The 20,670-nt window shown below is 44.7% G+C and overlaps 1 protein-coding gene across 8 annotated transcripts in view; it reads right to left on the minus strand.

Moving 5' to 3' along the window:
• Nucleotides 1-2,144: 2,144 nt before the first annotated feature.
• Nucleotides 2,145-20,670, minus strand: part of mcf2la (mcf.2 cell line derived transforming sequence-like a) — a 69,552-nt gene continuing 51,026 nt past the window's right edge. For 6 of the 8 annotated variants that reach the window (XM_033615594.2, XM_033615592.2, XM_078165549.1 and 3 more), the window contains 28 exons: nt 16,257-16,370; nt 15,733-15,849; nt 15,414-15,563; nt 15,174-15,298; nt 14,941-15,055; nt 14,747-14,866; nt 14,260-14,451; nt 13,983-14,174; nt 13,738-13,891; nt 12,717-12,766; nt 12,545-12,624; nt 12,319-12,385; nt 12,118-12,233; nt 11,951-12,020; nt 11,771-11,863; nt 11,546-11,638; nt 11,346-11,471; nt 11,029-11,250; nt 10,844-10,936; nt 10,682-10,760; nt 10,532-10,601; nt 10,341-10,441; nt 10,015-10,107; nt 8,466-8,540; nt 5,090-5,199; nt 4,892-5,004; nt 4,695-4,798; nt 2,145-4,267 (listed from right to left, as the gene is read on the minus strand). In XM_033615594.2, the coding sequence (XP_033471485.2) occupies nt 4,188-4,267; nt 4,695-4,798; nt 4,892-5,004; nt 5,090-5,199; nt 8,466-8,540; nt 10,015-10,107; nt 10,341-10,441; nt 10,532-10,601; nt 10,682-10,760; nt 10,844-10,936; nt 11,029-11,250; nt 11,346-11,471; nt 11,546-11,638; nt 11,771-11,863; nt 11,951-12,020; nt 12,118-12,233; nt 12,319-12,385; nt 12,545-12,624; nt 12,717-12,766; nt 13,738-13,891; nt 13,983-14,174; nt 14,260-14,451; nt 14,747-14,866; nt 14,941-15,055; nt 15,174-15,298; nt 15,414-15,563; nt 15,733-15,849; nt 16,257-16,370 (3,114 nt within the window). In that variant the 3' untranslated portion in view covers nt 2,145-4,187. The remainder of the gene's footprint in view (nt 4,268-4,694; nt 4,799-4,891; nt 5,005-5,089; nt 5,200-8,465; nt 8,541-10,014; nt 10,108-10,340; nt 10,442-10,531; nt 10,602-10,681; nt 10,761-10,843; nt 10,937-11,028; nt 11,251-11,345; nt 11,472-11,545; nt 11,639-11,770; nt 11,864-11,950; nt 12,021-12,117; nt 12,234-12,318; nt 12,386-12,544; nt 12,625-12,716; nt 12,767-13,737; nt 13,892-13,982; nt 14,175-14,259; nt 14,452-14,746; nt 14,867-14,940; nt 15,056-15,173; nt 15,299-15,413; nt 15,564-15,732; nt 15,850-16,256; nt 16,371-20,670) is intronic. The other 2 variants (XM_078165550.1, XM_078165551.1) reach the window with 1 other exon arrangement.

Consider the following 20,670-nt stretch of genomic DNA (forward strand, 5'->3'; position numbering starts at 1 on the left):
ATATACACAGATATGTCTCATTATTATAATATCTTTATATCAACACCATACTCAGTAGATACAATAGGAAAATAAAGACAGTGGTTGCTGCAATGTGCTGCATAAAACTAAAAAATAGAACCCTTCTCGTCTCTCCGGTACAAATCATTCGACAAGCTTTATATTGTGTGATCGAGATAGAACACTGAAAAGTTTAGTGCCCGTGTAAACTTTCAGGAGGGCAGAAAATAAACTCTCACAAAATACAACAGTGCCTGGTAAAAAGACTCGCCCTGTTCAGGACTTTGACATGAGAGGATTATGAGGAACATGCGACACAGAAAGATGGGACACAGAGAGACAAGGAGACTTGCAAAATCCTCTTCACAATGTACATGCTCTCGAGGAAAAACAATGTGAGGTATAGAGGACACGTCTGTACAAGTGTAACATACATTTCTGAGTCTTACAGAACTTACACAGATCAACACATAAAGCCAGCCACAGTTTACTCTCTGGTTTAGCTCACAGTTTGACACAGAAAGGCCTTCCTTTTTTCTGGAGAAGAATCTTCCCTTTCATAGGGACGACACGCGTGTTGTGATTAGAGGAGAAAAGTGGTTCTCAGCGAAAACAATCACAAGCACTAATCATAGCCCGGGCTGAATTTAAAGGCATAGTTTCAATTTTTTGAAGTGGGGTCGTATGAGTTACTTATCCATAGACAGCATATTGCATGCAGTAGATTTAAGTCGGCACGCCCCCAGTTTGGAGAAGCAGGCTGGAGTCTGACACAGAAGCTAAGCAATGTACTGCTGTGGATGGGGGCCAGCGATAAACATATTTTAGCCACCTAAAAAATCCCACTTAAAGAAAATCAACATCAGTTTAAGAGTACACTATATTGAGAATATCTTAACTACTTTGCCTTTAATAGCTTCAGTTCCCCAAAGCCACCAGACCCCGTTGACAAAAACAGTAATTTAAGCTCACCGAACATGGGAGCTGCTAGCCTACTGCTGCTTTGATTAGTGAGTTAATTTGTGCTATTGTGTGACTTCGGTGAATCAAAATGAACCCGTGTAATCGCCAAAGTCACACAATGACATAAACAAACGAACTGAGGGAGGCAGCAGTACACCAGCAGCTCCTGTGTTCAGCAATGTTAAATCACTGTTTTTCTCAATGGAGTCTGGCTGTGAAGAGAGCGCGTTATAATGGCTTAATTTTCCAGTTGGAAATCACTGTCTGACATGAAGGTAAAGTGGTGAAAATATTCTAAATATAGCACAAACTTAAACTGTGGGATTTTTTTTGTGAATCAAACAAATGACTTTGTTGCTGGCCCCCATCCACAGTAGTGCATTGCTTAGCTTCCATGTCAGATTCCAGCCTGCTTCTCCAAACTGGGGGCCTGCTGGCTGACATCTACTGTGTGTAATATATTGTCTATGGATAAGTATTACACACAACTCCACTTTAAAAAAACCTGAACTATTCCTTTAACATAACCACAGTGGTGTTTATCAGTGGCGGAGTGAACACCTCATATTCAGTAATAAAACAGGTGGGGCTGGTTTGAGTAGAACAGCACGCTGCATTTTTTCTGTTACAATAACAGAGTCACACATTCAACATTGAAGATGGCAAAAAGGAACAGATTGTTTTACAGTGCACCATGTGGATACAGTAGAAATTCTTGGGGTATAAAAAATAAGTTCACCCTTGAAAAACAAGGTAAGAAAAAGGTGTCATTCAGTGTTAGAAATAGCTTGTGTGTGTCTGTCACAGCAGCTGGTTGTCAGAGGTGTGCTATGCACCCGTATCAACGTCTTCAGCCAGCTAGGGCCAACTTATGTTACTCACCACCCCTGCTGTGTAATTCACACCACGAGTCAGACTTTTGTCAGTATTTTTTTTGCACCTCGTTTTTCGATTACTCAGCGACATCATGGTAAATACACAAATACTGTCACGGAGCTGGTGGTGCAAACATGTTAAGGAAGGTCCGGGCCCTGGTTAGCCCTGTGTGCACAGAAGTGACTACTGTCACATGCCTTAGTGGGGCTGGGAGCAGAGGGAGGGGACAAAGCCTGCTTTTGTTGCTGCAGTGCACACCAAAGATAGGTGAGTGCAGCAGACATGGAGCCAAAATTAGATTTATATGCAGAGTATTGAGGGTGGTTGTTTCTAGTTTGGATCTTTTTTAAAGTGGTGTATGGGGTACTGAGCCGTAGTCAGTGTATTACAATAAGTAGACGTCAGCTGGCACGCCCACAGTTTGGAGAGGCAGGCTGGAGGCTAACACGGAAGCTAAGCAATGCACTGCTGTGGATGGGGGCCAGCAACAAAATGTCTTAGGCTCCTAAAAAGTCCCACCTATGAAAAAAGTCAATATGCTATATTGAGAGTATTTTCACAACTTTACCCTTCTGTCTGACAGCCCCATCTATGCACTCATCAAAGCCACCAGACTCCATTGAGAAAAACGGTAATTTTAGCTCGCTGAACACAGGCGCTGCTGGTCTACTGCTGCCTTGTTTAGTTAGTTAGTTTGTGTTATTGTGTGACTTTTGTGACTCTAAACTAATCCGTTTAAACCCCGAAGTCACACTATTACACAAACAAACCAACTGATTAAGGCAGTAATAGACCAGCAGCTCCTGTGTTCAGCTCTGTTAAATCGCTGTTTTTCTCAATGGAGTCTGGCTGTGAAGAGAGCAATTTAACAGCTTCATTTTCCAGTTGAAAATCATGCTCTGACATTAAGGTAAAGTAGTAAAGATATTCTCAATATAGTGTACACTTACGCTGATGTTGATTTTCTTTAGCTGGGGCTTTTTTTAGGTGGCTAAAATATGCTTTGTTGCCGGCCCCCATCCACAGCAGTATATTACTTAGCCTCCATGTCAGACTCCAGCCTGCTTCTCCAAACTGGGGGTGTGCTGACTGACATCTACTGTGTGTAATACACTGCTAATGGATAAGTAACCCATACAACCCCACTTCAAAAAATCTGAACTATCCCTTTAACTTTGCTCAGCAGGTAAATGCATGACGTCGCTAAAACATCCCTAAATGGGAACTTGTCTGAACCAGCTGCTGTCTGTGGCCAAATAGCCACCCTGGGAGCCTGTCACATCAGCTTGTTGGATTTGTTCTGAAGCACAACACACGCAGGAATGCTCACACACAAAGACATGTAGTCAACACAAGCAGGTATGCAGTCACACCTGCCTGCCCACGCAACTTCTTGGGCTTCCTGAGAGGTAAATCCAGAACAGTTCAGAGGCGAGTTAGACAATTACTCTTGGGGGAAAGAAAGAGGTTCAAAAGTTGTTCCAAGCTGCCGCACTCTTGTTAAGTGATTTGTATGTGTCGCTGGAGAAGTGCATGACATCTGACCACCAGGTCGTGCTGTTGGTGACATTCACCCGGTGATACTTCTTATAAACTGTGAAACTAGGGAACAGGAAGCTCTTATTAACAAGGGAGGAATACAGCATCCTTGAATGAGAAATGAAAACTACTTTGACACCACTGGCCTGCCAGAAACTACAAGGGATTCAACACACTTCACCCAGTATGTCTCCCACATACAAAAACAAGACTTACAGTAACACGCCCTGCACATCTGACCTGCTCACAGATGCTCCACGATGCACCCAAAGCATTTCTTCTTGTTGCAGCCAGCTGCCAGTTTTCACAGTGTACGATTAATGTTTGACACTAAAGCATCATGTGAAATACCGGTCTGATAGTATCTGTACCTGTCCATGTTTCACACAAGAATCTGCCGCTATGCTGTGATGTTATCCACTTGAAGGGGTTTCATGAGCTGGTGAGAGCTCACGTTTAGTGCAGATATTCTTTAAACGTGTCGCCTTCAATGCTACATATAAGGGATTAAATATAAGACTGGACATGACTGTAACGTGTGTGTCGAGGAACTATTTTTCCCTGATGCTTTCTGAATTTTCTGCCACTTAAACTTCTACCCACGTTCAAGGTAAAAAGAAGAGCTATTGTCCGTTTGCGTGAGACTCACAGGTGGCTGTAAATACACTGCTAACATTCGCAGATACAGTGATGGTTTCGATTTTTGGTTCGATCCGACAAACTGTGACGTTGATGGTCCGTGACGAAACACTTTGCTTCTGTCCTCCTGGAGGTTTTTGTAATTCCACACAGAAATCAGTGCTCGCAGGTCAGGGTTTGATGTCGGAGAAGCTGGTGTAGGTCTCGCTGCAGCTGGAGGAAGTGCTGAGGTTCCCGGAGACGCTGCCATCTGCAGGACAAACACACAAACAAAAACAGTGCTGGCTTTATTTGTTCCAGGTTGAACACAGATGGTGAGGTCCTCATACAGCCCAACTTCAAAGATCCGATCTCCTTTAAGTCAGTTGTTTTCTTATCTTGACGTACTCTTGAAATGTTTAATGTGACTGAAAGTTTTTTAGGCTTGGTCAGCATTGTCAACAACTCGTAACTGCGCCCTCTCTGCAGCACCAAACAGGAAGCAGCAAAGCAGGTAGACAGTAAACACGGAGGGGACTCTGGGGAGGTGCAAGAGCGTGAACGTGAGAAGTGTCAGCTCTCACGTTGTGGAGGGAACAAGAGTTTGACTCAGCTACAAAAATCCAAGATGTGGGCTCAAGAGGACGAACACATTAGCAGTCGTCAACAGACCCTGTATGGTATCTATGGAAACATACCTGAGCTGCTGAGTGACTGGGACGACTTGGACTCTGAGATGAGGCTGAGGAGGTTTGCGGCGGACACCCAGCCCTCCTTACTGCTGCGGAGGTTCTTCACGAACCTACAGAGGGTTAAACAAACAGTGACTCCACCCAACAATGAATTTAAGGATACATTCAGCCCTGTGAAATCAGGAATCGACGAAGATATTTACCACTGCCCCTCCTCTCCTTCTCTGATCAGCTGGACCATGTCTCCACTCTTGACAGACAGCTCCTGAGGTCCCGCCTTCTCGCAGTCTGCCACCACTGTGTACTTCCCCGGAGCCTGACGGGTCAAAGGTCACCAAAGACAGTCTATTAGAGGTAGCAAAAGATGGAGAATCATATACTGTGAACAGGTTCAGGCTCACCAGCTTCCTTCCTACATCATCCTCGGGGTCAGAGTTCATGGGGTCCTCGCCGCTGGAGTACCCATCGTTCTCTTCGGAGGCGTCCACCGAGAGTGACGCCTTGTTCCAGCCTGTGAGTGGGTGGTGGCGCAGAGAGGACAGAAGGGTAAACGGTTAGGACATTTTAGAGGCAAAGACGGGATATGTGATAATCAGAAATGGGAGGTGACTTGAGGAATCTGTTTCACACACGCTCCCGCTCCACGTGGCATCAAAATGCGTCCTAGGTCACTAATTTGAGAACTCAAAACATGTAGAATGATGCAGAGTGTTTTCTGTCAATATTAAAGGACGGACACAACACATGTTCGTGAATGTGAATTTCGCCAGGAGCACCTGAATGCCACTTGGAGAGAGAGTCCCAGTTACACAGGGGCAAAACAAACAAACAAAGAGACCTCTGTCAAAACATGTTTATCTGACAAATCAATACATTCACACACACACACACACACACACAAACACACACACAACCAAAGGTCAAACCTCCAAAATCCCAGAGAGGATCGATGACAGCGGCAGACAGACCCCAGTAAAACATGAGCCAATGTAAATCAAGGATTCACGATCAAAGGACGCAGAGATCTGAATCACCTGGATTTATTTCAAGGCTGCTCTGACTGCGCTGAATTCTTATTATTGTCCACGTTACTCCACCACTAACCCAAAGCACCCAACAGTAGAAGAAGAGAGAGCGATTGATTTGATGAAGAGTAGGTATCTCACAAAAATCAGTGTCATGTAGCCTTGCACTGAGACTTCAAATTTCTTATTTACAAGTTAAAATGGACAATAACGCTCAATAAAAGGCTACATGACAGGCGAATTGATTTTTCGCTACACGTTACCCCTGGTCAAATCAACCACGACCACCACAAACCACAGCACATCTACGCCCACAGCGGCTGATCCTCACAGCGGCGCTGTACCTTGCCGCTTGCTCTGTAACAGACTAGAGGTGCTCATCCATTTGACTCTGCTCAGAGTGACATGGGGAGCCGGCTCTAGACGGAGGAGAGACAGCCAGCGGGTCAGTGAGACAGCCAACTAGTCCCGCAGTCTCCCCGTTGACATGGTTAGTGAAGAAGTCAAACACTTTCTCAGTCAGTCATTCATCCATTGACTTTTGTTGAGTGGTCCCCAGTGAAAATGGACACAACATCTTGAGGAGATCGATCCCACTCTCATTTCTGTACAGTGCATAGCTGGAGCCAACAGCCAGTTAGCTTAGCTTAGCATAAAGACTGGAAACAGGAGGAAACTGCTAGCCTGGCTCTGAAAAAATGTGACAAATCTGCCTGGCTTTCTGCGCCGAAATCAAAGCTAGGAGGTGACAGAAAAACGGAGCCAATGGAAAAGTGTGCAAAACTGCAGTTCCTCTAATGGCCACTTGAGGCTGGCTCCAAAACGAGTCAATCCCCATAGACGCCCATGTTAAAATGCCAAACTTTACAACAGAAATTCAGCATGGTTTTAAGCTGTTTTTTTTTTACTACAGCTAACTGTAGCTGTAAATGCAGTGTGCTAACTCAGCTAGCTCCTAGCATTAGAGTTTATCTCCGCCCCGTCGTCCAATTATGGTCACTTGTGCCCCCCAAAAAACAAGATGGCGATGGCTAACATGGTGAATTTCAAGGCTTTAAGTGGAGTCCACAAACCAATGGATGACATCACGTTAGTCAGGTCTACAGTCTTCCCCTGTTTCCAGTCTTTATGCTAATATAAGCTAACTTTATAGATAGATAGAACGATAGAATGATAGATAGAATGATAGATAGAACGACAGAATGACAGAACGATAGATAGAACGTTAGAATGACAGACAGACAGATAGATAGATAGGTAGATAGATAGATAGATAGATAGATAGATAGATAGATAGATAGATAGAGCAATAGGACGATAGAACGATAGACAGACAGACAGCTAGACAGCTAGATAGATAGATAGATAGACAGATAGATAGATAGACAGATAGAACGATAGACAGATAGACAGACAGACAGCTAGACAGCTAGACAGATAGATAGATAGATAGATAGATAGATAGAACGTTAGAACGACAGACAGACAGACAGACAGATAGATAGAACGATAGAAAGAACGATAGATAGAACAATAGATAGATAGATGATAGATAGATAGATAGATAGATAGAGCAATAGGACGATAGAACGATAGACAGCTAGACAGCTAGATAGATAGATAGACAGATAGATAGATAGATAGACAGATAGAATGATAGACAGATAGACAGACAGCTAGACAGCTAGACAGCTAGATAGATAGATAGATAGATAGATAGATAGATAGATAGAACGTTAGAACGACAGACAGACAGACAGACAGATAGAACGATAGAAAGAACGATAGATAGAACAATAGATAGATAGATAGATGATAGATAGATAGATAGATAGAACGATAGACAGAACGATAGATAGAGAGATAGATAGATAGATAGATAGATAGATAGAACGACAGAACGATAGATAGATAGATAGATAGAACGATAGACAGAACGATAGATAGATAGATAGATAGATAGATAGATAGATAGAACGACAGAAGGACAGAACGATAGAACGATAGATAGATAGATGGATAGAACGATAGACAGAACGATAGATAGATAGATAGATAGATAGATAGAACGACAGAAGGACAGAACGATAGAACGATAGATAGATAGATGATAGAACGATAGATAGATAGATGGATAGATGATAGATAGATAGATAGATAGAACGACAGAAGGACAGAGCGATAGGACGATAGATAGAACGACAGAACGATAGAATGATAGATAGATAGACAGAACGATAGAACGATAGATGGATGGATGGATAGATAGATAGATAGAGCGATAGATAGATAGATAGATAGATAGACAGAACGATAGAATGATAGATGGATGGATGGATAGATAGAGCGAGCATCTGCAGGTTTCAGAGAGCCAAAAAGTATTTTGGAAAATAGAGCGAACAAAATCTATCATGATACAAATACAGCTGGGTTTAGGAATTTTTAAACCCTTTATATTACTGATTTGAAACCTTCCAGGACCTGCACATAGTCTGTGTGAACACAACACATTCCTCTCTCCATACATGTACAACACTGTCATGGCAAATGAAGGGTGACGGTACGAAGAACAGTGTCTACGGATGGATCAAGGTTTACATCATGTCCAGGTATGTCCTTCTATTTGAGACACAGGTGAAGTCTACATGATAGAAACACACAACACTGGAGTATGCTTTAGTGGGAAGACATGGGACCATGAACGATGGCATCTAGGATTAGATGGGCCCGATGTTACGGGATGACATTATACCTTTGAACCCAAAGGGTGTGGGGTCACTCTTGACCAAGTGGCGTTTGGAGCTGTGCTCGGGGCTCAGGGCCGAGCCTGGCCACACAGGCAGAAACAGTGAAGGGAGGGAAGAAGAAGCAGAAGAAGAAGAAGAAGAAGAGAAAGGTAAGAAGGAGAACGGCCTCAGAGATTTAACACTTTCATTAGATGCTTCCCCAGAATGTTATGCTTCCTCTGGGGTCTATGTGCAGGAAATATAATATCTCCAACCACTGTTACGCTGACGACACCCAACTGTACCTCCCGCTTATTTCATCCCTCTGTAAAGCCCTTTGGCCAGTGTTTGATGTTTTTAAATATCTAAACCAGTGAGACGCTTGTACATATTGTAACAAATGTGACCTGCAGTCTACAATCAGCATCAGCCAAAAAACTACATTTCCTGTTAACAATGTCCGATCCTAAATCAGTGCTTCCCAATACTTTCCTTCAGGGACCCCTTTTCCATCATTGATTAAACTGACAGCCCCTAATTAAGGAGCATACGATATACTATATGATATACTGTGTACTACAAACTGTGCAATCCACCCAAATAGTGAGTGCAATACCTGCAGGAAGTTTCTGTAAAATGAGCGATTTGGATGAATGTTGAGCAGATTATTTTCTGTGAACATTACATCAGAGGAATTTCTATTTGCCTCTCTGTCTGTGTTATGTATTTCGTTTAAAGTTTTAACAGTCAAACAGACTTAACAGGCTTCTTTTATGACAAATTCAGTGTTTCCTTCTCCCTTCTTCTCTTGTTGTATGAGCTCTTTGGTTGATTTAACGGTGTATTTTTCTGATGCAGGATGAGGCTCTTAGGAAGAGAGTAATCTAAACATTAAAAATTATGAATTTCATTTAGTTTTCTTCACAAAAAAATAGTGAAATTTTGAGACTGACACGCAGCATAGGGCTGCGGGTTCAAACCTACAGCTGCTGCGTCAAGCAGAGATGGGAGTAAGTCACACATGTGCAAGTCATAAGCAAGTCCCAAGTCTGATTATACTCACACACTTTTACTTAAGTAACATTTAAACGCAGGAATTTAACTTGTAACAGAATATTTTTTCAGGCTAGTTTTAGTTACTTTTACTGGAGTAAAAAATTTAAATACTTCCTCTCCTGCTGCTGCTGCTGCTGCTGCTGTGAGCTGATGTATACATGATAACTTCTGCAATCAATGCAAAGATCTGGTGAATCTAATGCAGAGGAAACTACAGCAGTCTCAATGCTACACCTTCACCACCAGGGGGCAGCGTGTCTGCAGCATAACAGCAACGGACACAGTGAGGACCAATTACACTGCATCAGGCTCTGATTGAGGTTCAACGGGGGGCAATGACAGACCTTTCATTAAAAGGCTGACCTGGCTGTATGGAAAACGCTGTCCATTCCTATCTTAGTGCCTCCTGAATTAAACTTTTCATCAATTAAAAAAGAATGCAATAGTTACATATAGCCTGACTAATGGCACTAAACTGGTCTAAACTTCGTGTGCCTGTTTTAGGTCTGCTAATGTTACCTTTCGGACTCTTGAGATTGCTGAAGCCCTGCAAAGTAAAACGCTTTTTAGCCACTGAAGACCTGTCAGTGGTTGGACTGGTCACTGGTTCATCTGGAAACAATGGTTTGAAATGGAAAGCAGGGGGAAAGGAAAAAGAGAGTGTTGTAGTAACGGAGGAATAAATGCAACCCCAAAAAAAGAAAAGAAAATAGAGACAGAAAGAGGAACCATGAGGATGAAGGTGACGAAGAGAAGAAGATCAGTGAGTTTACACTGCAGCTTTCAGCCATAGCTGACCAACAATGAACTCATTGTATGTCAATGCACAAGGATGCAAAACTCACCTTTATGTTTGGGTGAAGACGAGGAGTCGGACACCGAGCTCGTCTCCGCCTTCTTCTCCTCTTGCTTCTTCTGGTTTTTCTGGCCGCTGCTACGAAAGGGACTGGGTAAGAGACGAAAACACAGCGATAAATAAAAGGCATCGTATCTGTGGGTGTGCCTTGACATACAGTTTATAAGGCAAGACACCAACCTTAGGGAGATGGAGGTGTTGCTGGTGGGACTCGGGGAGACAGAGTCGGAGCTCTTCTGCTGACTGGCATCTGAAACATGAACCGCAGTTGAAAGCAGAAGGTTGTGCGAAAGACAAAAACGTGCATGTGCAGCTGTGTTGGTACGATACCTCTGCAGGCTTTGAGCTGTTGGGTCAGAACTTTTCGGATCTCGTTCAGCCACGCTGTTTTAATCTCTGGCGTCGGAGCCTGGATGAGACAAACAATGACAGTGACATTAACAGTGATGGAGGTTCTTCATTGATCAAAGCAGTGACGCCGAGTGATCGTACCTGGACAATAAAAACTTCATCTCTGGAGTTGCACCAGATCTCAAACTTCTTGTTGTCTCCTTTGGCGCTCTCTGTGATGCCCACCGCACTCATCTGAGAGGTCAAAGACAGAACACAGTCAGCCCTGATCTCTCGCTGCTACCTACCCAGAGGACGAATATTAACTCTGACCGATGTGAGCTTACACTGAGCGAGTGTTTGAAGCTGTAGGACGGCGCTTTCTCATAGCCCTCGCCGTTCTCCTCTCTCTTCTTACAGAAGAGCAGCGCCTTCTCGTGCAGGAACAGGTGCCTCTGCATGGGCTTGAACCGAGCCAGGTCCTTGACCTTGGCGTGACCTTTTTTATGCTCCGTCCACACACTAAAGGAGCCCTGCATCAGCAGGCGACCCAGCTCTGACAGGTTACCCTGAGAAAAGACGGAAGCAATTATGGTCCACTCTCGACAAGTCAATCAGCCAATCAGCTAAACGACATCTCTTAGAGTCAAATTATTTCTCTGACCTCGTATCCTGTGATGGCGATGAGGTGCATGGAGTCGTTAACGGCTTTCAGGATCCCCAGGATGGAGGAGAGTGCTTCCTGTAGGTCGTCGCAGCCATCACAGCCTTTGCTGTACTTCAACAACTCCTGCAAACGCACAACAAAAAGTGAGTTTGATATAACCGCACACAGAGTGTGTACAGTACATGGACACAGCTCACCTTGAGCAGTAGCTGGTACTTGGTGATTCTCTGGACAGGTTTAAGGAGGTAGGAGTCCAAACCAAGTTTATGTTCCAGCTTCTTCTGGCACTCCTGGTTCACAACACATAACAGGGTGTTTCACACACTTCGATTGAATTCTTTTTAACACCTCATTTTTAAGCAAATTTGAGAAGGAATTTTCCGACAAAAGGTGTCACTACGGTATGAGGAGAGAGGTGAGACCTGGAAGAAGGCACAGTCGGAGCACTGTCTCCACAAGCTCTCAGAGCGAGGTTTGTTCTGGCAGTACGCCTCGTAGATCTGTAGGTCCTTCATCTGCAGACGCAAATGAAAGTATGTGAATTCAGCTTTTTGAGATTAACATTTGTTATTGGCTTCAGAGAGCAGGAAGTGAGCACTTACCCTCTCTAAAAAGCAGCGGCCCACTAGCTCTGGGCAGTCAGTGTATGCTTCCAGTTCCTTTAGAAATGTCCTGGAGACAAACGACATGACATTTAAGAGTTTAATTAGATGTGTGTGGTAAATATGCCGCTAATTAGCTTAGCTTAGCATAGCATAAAGACGTATACCTCTTGTGAAACTCGTAGATTTCCGACATGTTGCCAAACAAGACGACCTTCTTGCTCAGCAGGGTGCTGGGGATGAGGTGAGCCATGGCAGGGTTGTCCATCTCAGCTGCGTAGCCCTGAGTTTAATATTACATACAGTACGTTACATCAACAGAGCTGCTGATACAGGGAGCAGAATGTGTGACATGGCAAAACACTCACCTCCAGCACACACAGTAGCTCCTCCACATACGCTCTCTCCGTCTCCAGCAGTTCATTCATCACGTGGCTGGAGCACAGAAACACATAATACAAGTTTCAGTCGTGGTAACTGTGTATCTCTTAAACATTATACGTTGAGAGAGCTTTCAGTTAGTTGATACAGACAAAGAAAAGTGAGCTCAGTATCACTGTCCATTGGCTCTGAGGATGACATTTGATCCCTTACCGCCGAAGCACTGCCAGGTTTTCTTCTTCCTCTGAGAGAGAAGCATGTCTGGTGCCACCGTTGTGAAGGGGAGACTCCACCTGGAAACACACACATTCATATACAGTATTTGCTTTGACATATCTTTTAATAACCTCTAAGAAAAACTCTTAGACAGTTGATCAGTGGTTACCTTTTTGATGGCATTATCTGCGGAGTATCTTCTCTCTTTTCTCTGCTGATCTGAACGACAGAGACAAAACATGTTTTTATCACCAACCAGGTGAGATGAGCTCTGATTTAAAATCAAGCCTCGCTAAAACTGCTGCTCTCTTTCATTAAAGGGGCAAAATCCAGAGTGTGTGAATTGCCTGCACGCAGTCCTCAACATAAAGGTGATCAATGTTGATGAAAACTATGGCGAAAACTATGTTTCAGTTTCGTTGACGAGACAAGATGTGACGAAAATGTTCGTGGTGGACTATCGGACACTGAAAGAACGGATGAACGACAGGCTAGTAAACTCCAGTAAATAGTCTGCACCAAGAAGTTTTCCTAGCCGACAAAGACACTCACATCGGAGCAGCGTTAGCCTTTGGTGCGAGTTGTGAGCTGTAATTCGGCAGTAAATAAACCGCCATGTGTGTCTGACTGTGAATGTTAGAGCTGTTGAATGGATCTGTGGAGTTTGGTAGTTGCAGTGGTGGCTGTTAGCAGTTAGCGCTGCTCGTTAGCTGCTGAATGGCTGTCAACTAAAGTGTTTTGAGTTTTCGTCGACTAAAACTAGACAAAAAAATCTGTGAACGTTAAACATAACTAAAATGTGATTAAAACTAATAGGCGTTTTTATCTCAAGAAGAAGACTAAATCTAAAATGGCTGCCAAAACTAAGCCTGGAGATGACTGAGCAAGCCGCTAGCAAACGACGCTAACCCCATAAACAGTGCTAAACAACAGTGCTGACAGAGTAAGCAGCATTAATCGGGGGGAACTGGGTGAGCACTACGCTTCTGTGACATCGCTATCCCATATCAGAGGTAACCTGATGAGAACGTGCAAAGTAGCGGTGATGAGATAACCAGTGGAATACACACACTGACAACCACAGAAACCACAACTCAGGACACCATGTATATAGCCATTACTCGGCTGTATCTTTACATAGACAACAGTGGTTTGCTGCTGTGTTACTGCTCTGAATATCACAGCCTTACTGGGAGAGGACAGTGGAGACTTCACTTCAGGCCTCGGTGCTACTGGCTGGACTGGTCTGGTCTGTTTAGCAGCGAGTTTCTTCAGGCTGACACGTCTCTTCTCAAACATCTCCTGGACAGAACTTTGCTTCTGGAAAACTTTCTCTATCTGGTCCTAATGACATGCAAACACACAGTTATTGCAGTGAGATAACTAAAAGGTGAACGAAACATGATGTCATCTGTTAAATCCACTTCCTGCTGACCCTGAGGTGAGTAGTTAACACTGCCTCATACTGGCAGCAGATGGCGCTGCGGTCGGTGAGGGTGTGCAGCGGCGCTGTGTCCAGGTATCGCTCCAGTTCTTGCAGTGCTGCTTCGGCTCCGTCCTGAGACTGACAGCGGTCCACTGGCTGGCTTGCCAACAGGAAGATGCCCTCCTCACACCACCGTGACGCCTGGAAGGAAAAGTGTCTTATTCTTCTTTTTCTACTACTCCCATTTCTTTACATTATACACATACAATCTGAGCGCCACCCATACCTTCTCCAGAGCGTGGTGGAGCTCCATGGCCCTGAGCAGTAGGCCCTTCTTGCTCCGCAGCGTGGAGTTGATCTCCTCGCACACTGCTCTCAGCTCGCTGCATTTCGGCCTGATGGAGTCCTCGGCATAGTGGGAGTTCTCTATCAGCCTGTCACCTTCACCAGCCAGGGACATGGCACGGTCTAGTGCGTCCTATTGAGACACAGTGATGAGATTTGTGCTTAATATACTCAAGGATACACCGAGAACAGTGGCTTGTCAGTTAACAGCAGTGGACATGCCAATCAATCAACCACTGACTGTAAAACGACCTCCCATTGTCCTCTCCTGGCTTATATTTGCCTAATGTATCATTGGTCCATCTACTTCCACTCGTTCCCAGCGAGTGGGGGGGATGAACAGGGCATCACATTGATTATATCATTAGCCACATGGCTTCAAGGATGCATCAAAGGTCAAAGTGTTTTCTGTTCCACGTGTGTCTTACACTGGCTTTGTCCTCGTGGCCGCTGAGCTCTCGGAGAACGTGCTCAGCATGGGCGGGGCTTATGCTGACCTCTGAGAAACCAGACAAGCGCTCGGATGTCACGTCAAGCTGGGCACGCACCTACGAACACACGCATTGTTAATGCTGCGTCATGAGTACAGGTTTAAAACTACTTTTCCTGGAATGCAACTCACTTCACGGAAGTGCTTTTCAAAATGGCGGAGCTGTAAACACTGCTCCAGCTTGGTGCGGTGACGCTCCCAGAAGTCGTCGAACGCTGTCTCTGTTTCGTCCAGCTGACCGAGGAGTCTGAAGAAGAGGAGGGCAAAAAAAGGGAGGAGGAGTGATGGGAAGAGAGGAGAGAGGATTAATGAATGCGAGCAGGAGCAACTTCCTCATCTTGCTATGTCTCCATCATCTTCTCTACCTTTGTACAGTAGCTAAGTTTTCCACTTCATCGTAGGTCATGCTGTACTCAGGGTCTGTCTGTAGAGGCTCATTGATGCACTCCAACAGACGTCCCCCTTGAGACAGCGCCACCTGCAGGTCCTCCTGAAAATTGAGCAAATAATTTTGATCAACATTAAAGCTCTTGGTGCAACAGAGAGCAAGAGACAGATTAAAACACATGGCTGGATACCACGCGTGGAAAAGACAGGAATCTGACCTTCATTCTCTCCTTCTTCAGAGTGTGTGTGTGCAGCAGGTTGGTGGTGGCCTCGGCATCGTTGGGTAGTTCTGTCTCTGCGAGCTCAGTGCCAAACGCCTGCAGGGTCTGAGCCGTGGTCTTCACCATGAGGGCGAACGCCTCGATTGCCTGTAGAGGAGACATTCGGGTTGAACATGAAAAGACATACCGGAAAAAGTCTGTAATTCTTTTGTATGGATACCATCCCACGTGCAAAAAAAAAAAAAATCTTTAAAGTGTGAGAAAATGCACTTCAAAAGACAGGAACAAAGAAAAGTTTGTGCGTGTGTGTACATACAGTGCGGTGTGAGATCCAGCTGTCATGGCAGTATTCCTGCGAGCCTCCCAACTCCGTGGTCAGTTGTCCAGGGTCGATGTAGGCGTGGAGCTCAGTCACCGAACTCAGCATCACCACCTGATAAAACAAACAGAATCAGCTAATTATATGTAGCTTTATTTTGGCTCCGAAATGAAATATCAGCATTGGCCCGAAATTAACATTTCTGCCAATAAAACAGAGACAGTGATGACAAAGATGATGCTTTCATTATGTGACTTTAATATCTGGATGTGACAAGTCTCAGGACTGTCTCAAGGAGAGCATCATCTAAGCCTGCAGATGGGTGAATTAATGAATCATTAATGAGGAAAATATTAATAACATTCTGTGAAATGTGAACGTAGCAGAGATCAGAGCGGAGCTGCAGAGCTGCTGTCCGACTCCCAATTAAGAGACATTTTGTGCACATTTAAGAAGCAAAATAACTTATCTGATTATTTCAGAAGCTGAAAGTTTAGCCAAACGATATGTACATGTCATACCTTCATTTTGAACTCATCCTTGTTGTACTTGAACAGGAAGTCTGATAGAGTCCGCTGGAGCAAAGTAGTGGGACGCAGCACCAGAACCAAGTGTAAGTTCCCTGGAAATGAACCCTGGGAGAGAAGAAAGAGAGGGTATAAAAGCTTTTAGTAATCTGCTGGTATGTGTATGTTACAATTTTAGGGGAATGCAGGTGTGGAAACAGTCTGCAGGGGTAAGATAGGTAACATGGATCAATTTGGACAACACGGACAGATGCCCCAGTTGGTTAACACAAATACTTTCCTCCGTCTGTCCCTCTGCTACAATCCTGAACCACTAACGGGTTTGTCTGAGATTTAATATCCGCCAATTCTCCTACAAATCTTCACAGTTGCTCCCTCGTTGCACGTCCTGTCAAGCAACCTCCGACTACACGGCAAATTAATCCTGTGGCTTTGGGACTAACCGCAGTTTCTGTCTCTGCACCTCCACACTAACAGGTTAAAAGCATAGAATTGCCTTCACACACAGACACTGGCCCAAGAGGCCACTCAGCTGAAAGGCTATATTGCTTATGGCTTCGTCTAAAAACCCTGGGTGAATTACTCCACCCTGTTAGGCATCATAAATCGATGTGGGGTGACATGTTTGCACACTTCTCTACACATACACACACACACACACACACACACACACACACAGGGCCAGAGGCACGCTGAGGGATGTGTGACAAGATAGAAAACACAAAAATATTACACTGTATGATCTGGAAATTTTTTGTTTTACGAGGTTTATTGCATCATTTAACCATTTAGAGGGGTTGTATCTCAAATGTGAGGGAGCAACATGGTAACAAAATGGTGCCACCCATCGCCTGCATCCGACATCATCGCTAAAGAGCTGATACTCATCGAGAACATCCCGTAACAACAGGCGCGAGCACTTTAATAGAATCGGTTAAAAAAAGCCTGTGCGTGGTTTTAATTTAGTCTGCGAGGAGACCTGTGCTCACACACACACACACACACACACACAGCGGCACACATACATCATAGTCATGAAATGCCTGAACTGCGTTACCATGGAAACGGTCTCCTTGGCAAAACGCATGAGGAGAGATGGAGAGTGCATGACGGAATGCAGGCGAGAGTGATGATACAGACAGGCAGTGTGTGTGTGTGTGTGTGTGTGTGTGTGTGTGTGTGTGTGTGTGTGCGAGGGGCAAATTAAGGGAGAGAGATGTCTTTTTAAAAAGTGTGGATGGTGCTGCACCTCCACTCATTTATTTTTGGCACACACACACACACACACTCCGCCTGCTGTGATGTTGATGAAAGACAGCCAGGTTGGAAAAATTCAGCGCTCGTTCTACATCTTCTCCAATTTCCTCCCAAACTGACGGCACATTTTCAATAACACCAAATCACACATGTGGGTTAAAAACTACAGGAAAGAACAAGAATAAATAAGCCAAGCAAATTATTCTCCTCCCAACAACACAGGAAGCATATATCCGTAATTGGAATCCATTAAATTCAATAAACCCTGAGAGGTCTTGCTTTAATTTGTACCTCCGCATTAACATGATAATACACAATCTGCTCGGTGCATCCCCCTGACAGATGAACACACACATGCTAATGCGCTACCCCTGGACACACACTTGGACATTAAAGGGATGCACACGCGCGCACTCCTCGCAGATAAAAAGCGCACATAAATAAATGATTAGGATTAGAATATCATTTTCTGTTGACCGGGCTGATTTATATTCTTCTGGGGAGGAAACCCACTCCAGTGTTGTCGTCTAATGACGTCCACATTGTCCTCGTGGGAGTTACAGCTCCACCATATTAAACCTCCTCCATTCACATGCTCAGAGTGTCCAAATTATGACAAAGACACCGACAGAGGCTGCTGTGCTCTTTGGCTTTTTTAGCCGGGTAGCAACAAATTCAGGTGTCCTCTTTGCACCAGCTGATAGAGCTGTCTGCGTTTGTAGCCCGGCAGCAATGTTCCTGTATACTTCAGTGAGTGCATATTTATTAGGCTAAATCACAAAGATGGGCTGCAACAGCGACGAAGGTGCAGAAGCATGTGGATTCTCCCTGTTTGCCCTCATTGAAGTCTGGGATTTGGACGGGAGATCAACAGGAAGAATGTGGACGACTGGATGGAGGTTGGGTGTTGAAGCATCCGGAGAAGATTCAGAAACTTTGACTAATAAAGACGATGATGATGAAGCGAGCAGACAGGTGATGCACAAATGTCTGGCACAAGAAAATATGAAGATGCAGCAGATACGACAGGCAGAGCTGATGGTGAGAGGTGAGAAGACAAGCTGGACATCCACTGGTACCAACCATGTTAAGCTATCATGTCGGAAAGGGAGCCAAATGCCATTTAATTACATGATTATCAACGAGAGGTCAAAGCTCATCTTCCATCCCTGTGCATGAGTCTAAACGCTGCTGGTCAGCCAGCCAACATGCCAGCCTGTAAGCATCTGTGCACACACGCTAATCACTTCTCTTTCCGGCAGGGGAACCGGCAAATGGCAGCAGGCGACCTTGAACGGCCTTGATGAGCAGAGAGCCTCGCGGGAAGATGGAAGACCTTCATTCTCCAGTAAGACGGCGTGTCATTGGTTGGCGGACGAAGCAGGCGTTGCCCGGGCCGAGACGGACGTCCACCACAGGGGACTGAGGAGGAGACGCTGCTCTCGCCACCTGCTCCTCATGCCTGCAGGTTGCGTTATAATGCTGCCTGTGCAATCGTGGACATCTCGGGATACAATGCTCTCTACATGAAACCTGCAGGACTTAAAGCTGACACACCTGCTGTATCTTTCTGAACGGGTCTCATATAAAAGGATCTTTGAGAGGACGATATAAGGACCTCATTTTGCTGAGAATAGTCTAGATCATGAGAGGCTTCAGTTATTAGTGCTGTCAACAAGATTATCAGCCTCTACCAGCAGCTCATTGGTAGATGATGCTTTACAGCACGAGATAGGAAGCTGTAGAAACAGTGACATCAACCATTTTCTCTGTTTACAGTTGTCACGCTATGATTTCATTTTCCAACGATAAACATTCGGACAAATACAGCTGACGATAAGAATACAGTGCTCCCACTTGGTGCACTTTTTAAAGTGATGTGTGGGAGGGATGTGGAAGACGACTCCAAGGAGCAAAGAGACGGTGGAAACACAAAAGCAGAACAAAGAGGAGAAGTAATGGAGGGAGATGGAGCGAGGTGATCAGCAGGACAATAGGAGATCCTGCAGAGAAGCTTGTCCTGCCGTGCTGATACACTCCCACCTGCCTCTCGACATCACAGGGTCAAAGACTGGGTATGGAGGAATGTGAGACTCGTTGCCCTAGTGTTATTGTCATCAGTGAGAGCTTTAGAGAGTTTTATATTGATTAAACAAACAAGATATAACATGGTAGTTAAAGGGGAACTCTGGTATTTTTTAATCTGGATCCTATTTTCCCTGGTTTTGAGTATTGAGAGAGAGTTTACTGAAACAGGCTCCGATGTAACCACAGGTGCAGGTGCGCTGTGCCAATTTACGTTCGCTACACGTGTTTGTTTTTGCAACCTGGTCTCACTCGAAAGTCGTCGAAATCAAGTGCTTGGTCAATGACTTCCAGCGTCAGACACCGGTGGAAAAAAGCCGTCTTTTCACGTCGGCATGATACACGGCCGGTCACCATTATTGTTTAACACCACCTGCTGGCATCAGGGGGAAATGCGGCAGGACAACAACAAAAGTAAAGGCAGCGGAAGTCCGATAAGGCAGGAGGAAGGGGCGGTGGATGGGTCCAATAACCACTGACGTTAACCTGAATTGTAAAGCCAAATCTTTTTTTCTAAACCCAACCACATGCTTTCGTTGCCTAAACCCAACCATCTGCCTGTGTTGGCAAACCTAACCATGTGCGTTTGTTTTTGAAGGAAAATCATGTCAATTCGCAGTGTTGTACCAGCGTAGTGCTTTTATTTTGAAAGAGACTGTATGCAAATCATCCATTTTCTGTGAAAACGGAGGTGTATTTTGAAAACAGACAATGCATGTAACAAGCTGAACATGACATCCCAGAACGTCAACAACCAATGCACCCAGGGTACCTTGCACATCGTATCTTCACATGGAGAGTCCATGACCAAACGTCGATATGTGACGAGGTCGGAGTGAGAATGTGGTTTTTGCTGCTAACAGGCTCAGATTGTTATTATGAGTGTCTTACAACATCATGCAAAGGACTGGAAATGGAGAGCTTTTCTGCGCCTTTCCCTTGTTCCTGTCTGTTTTGTGCAAACGAATAGCCTCGTCTGGAATTTCGCGCAAGGAGGAAACACAAGAGAGTTGGAGAGAGCGTGTCTTACTTCTCTTTGAAAGGTTTTCAGTGTCATGTCTGAGTG

The sequence above is a fragment of the Epinephelus lanceolatus genome, chromosome 24 (assembly GCF_041903045.1).
Source record: "Epinephelus lanceolatus isolate andai-2023 chromosome 24, ASM4190304v1, whole genome shotgun sequence".
NCBI lineage: Eukaryota > Metazoa > Chordata > Actinopteri > Perciformes > Serranidae > Epinephelus > Epinephelus lanceolatus.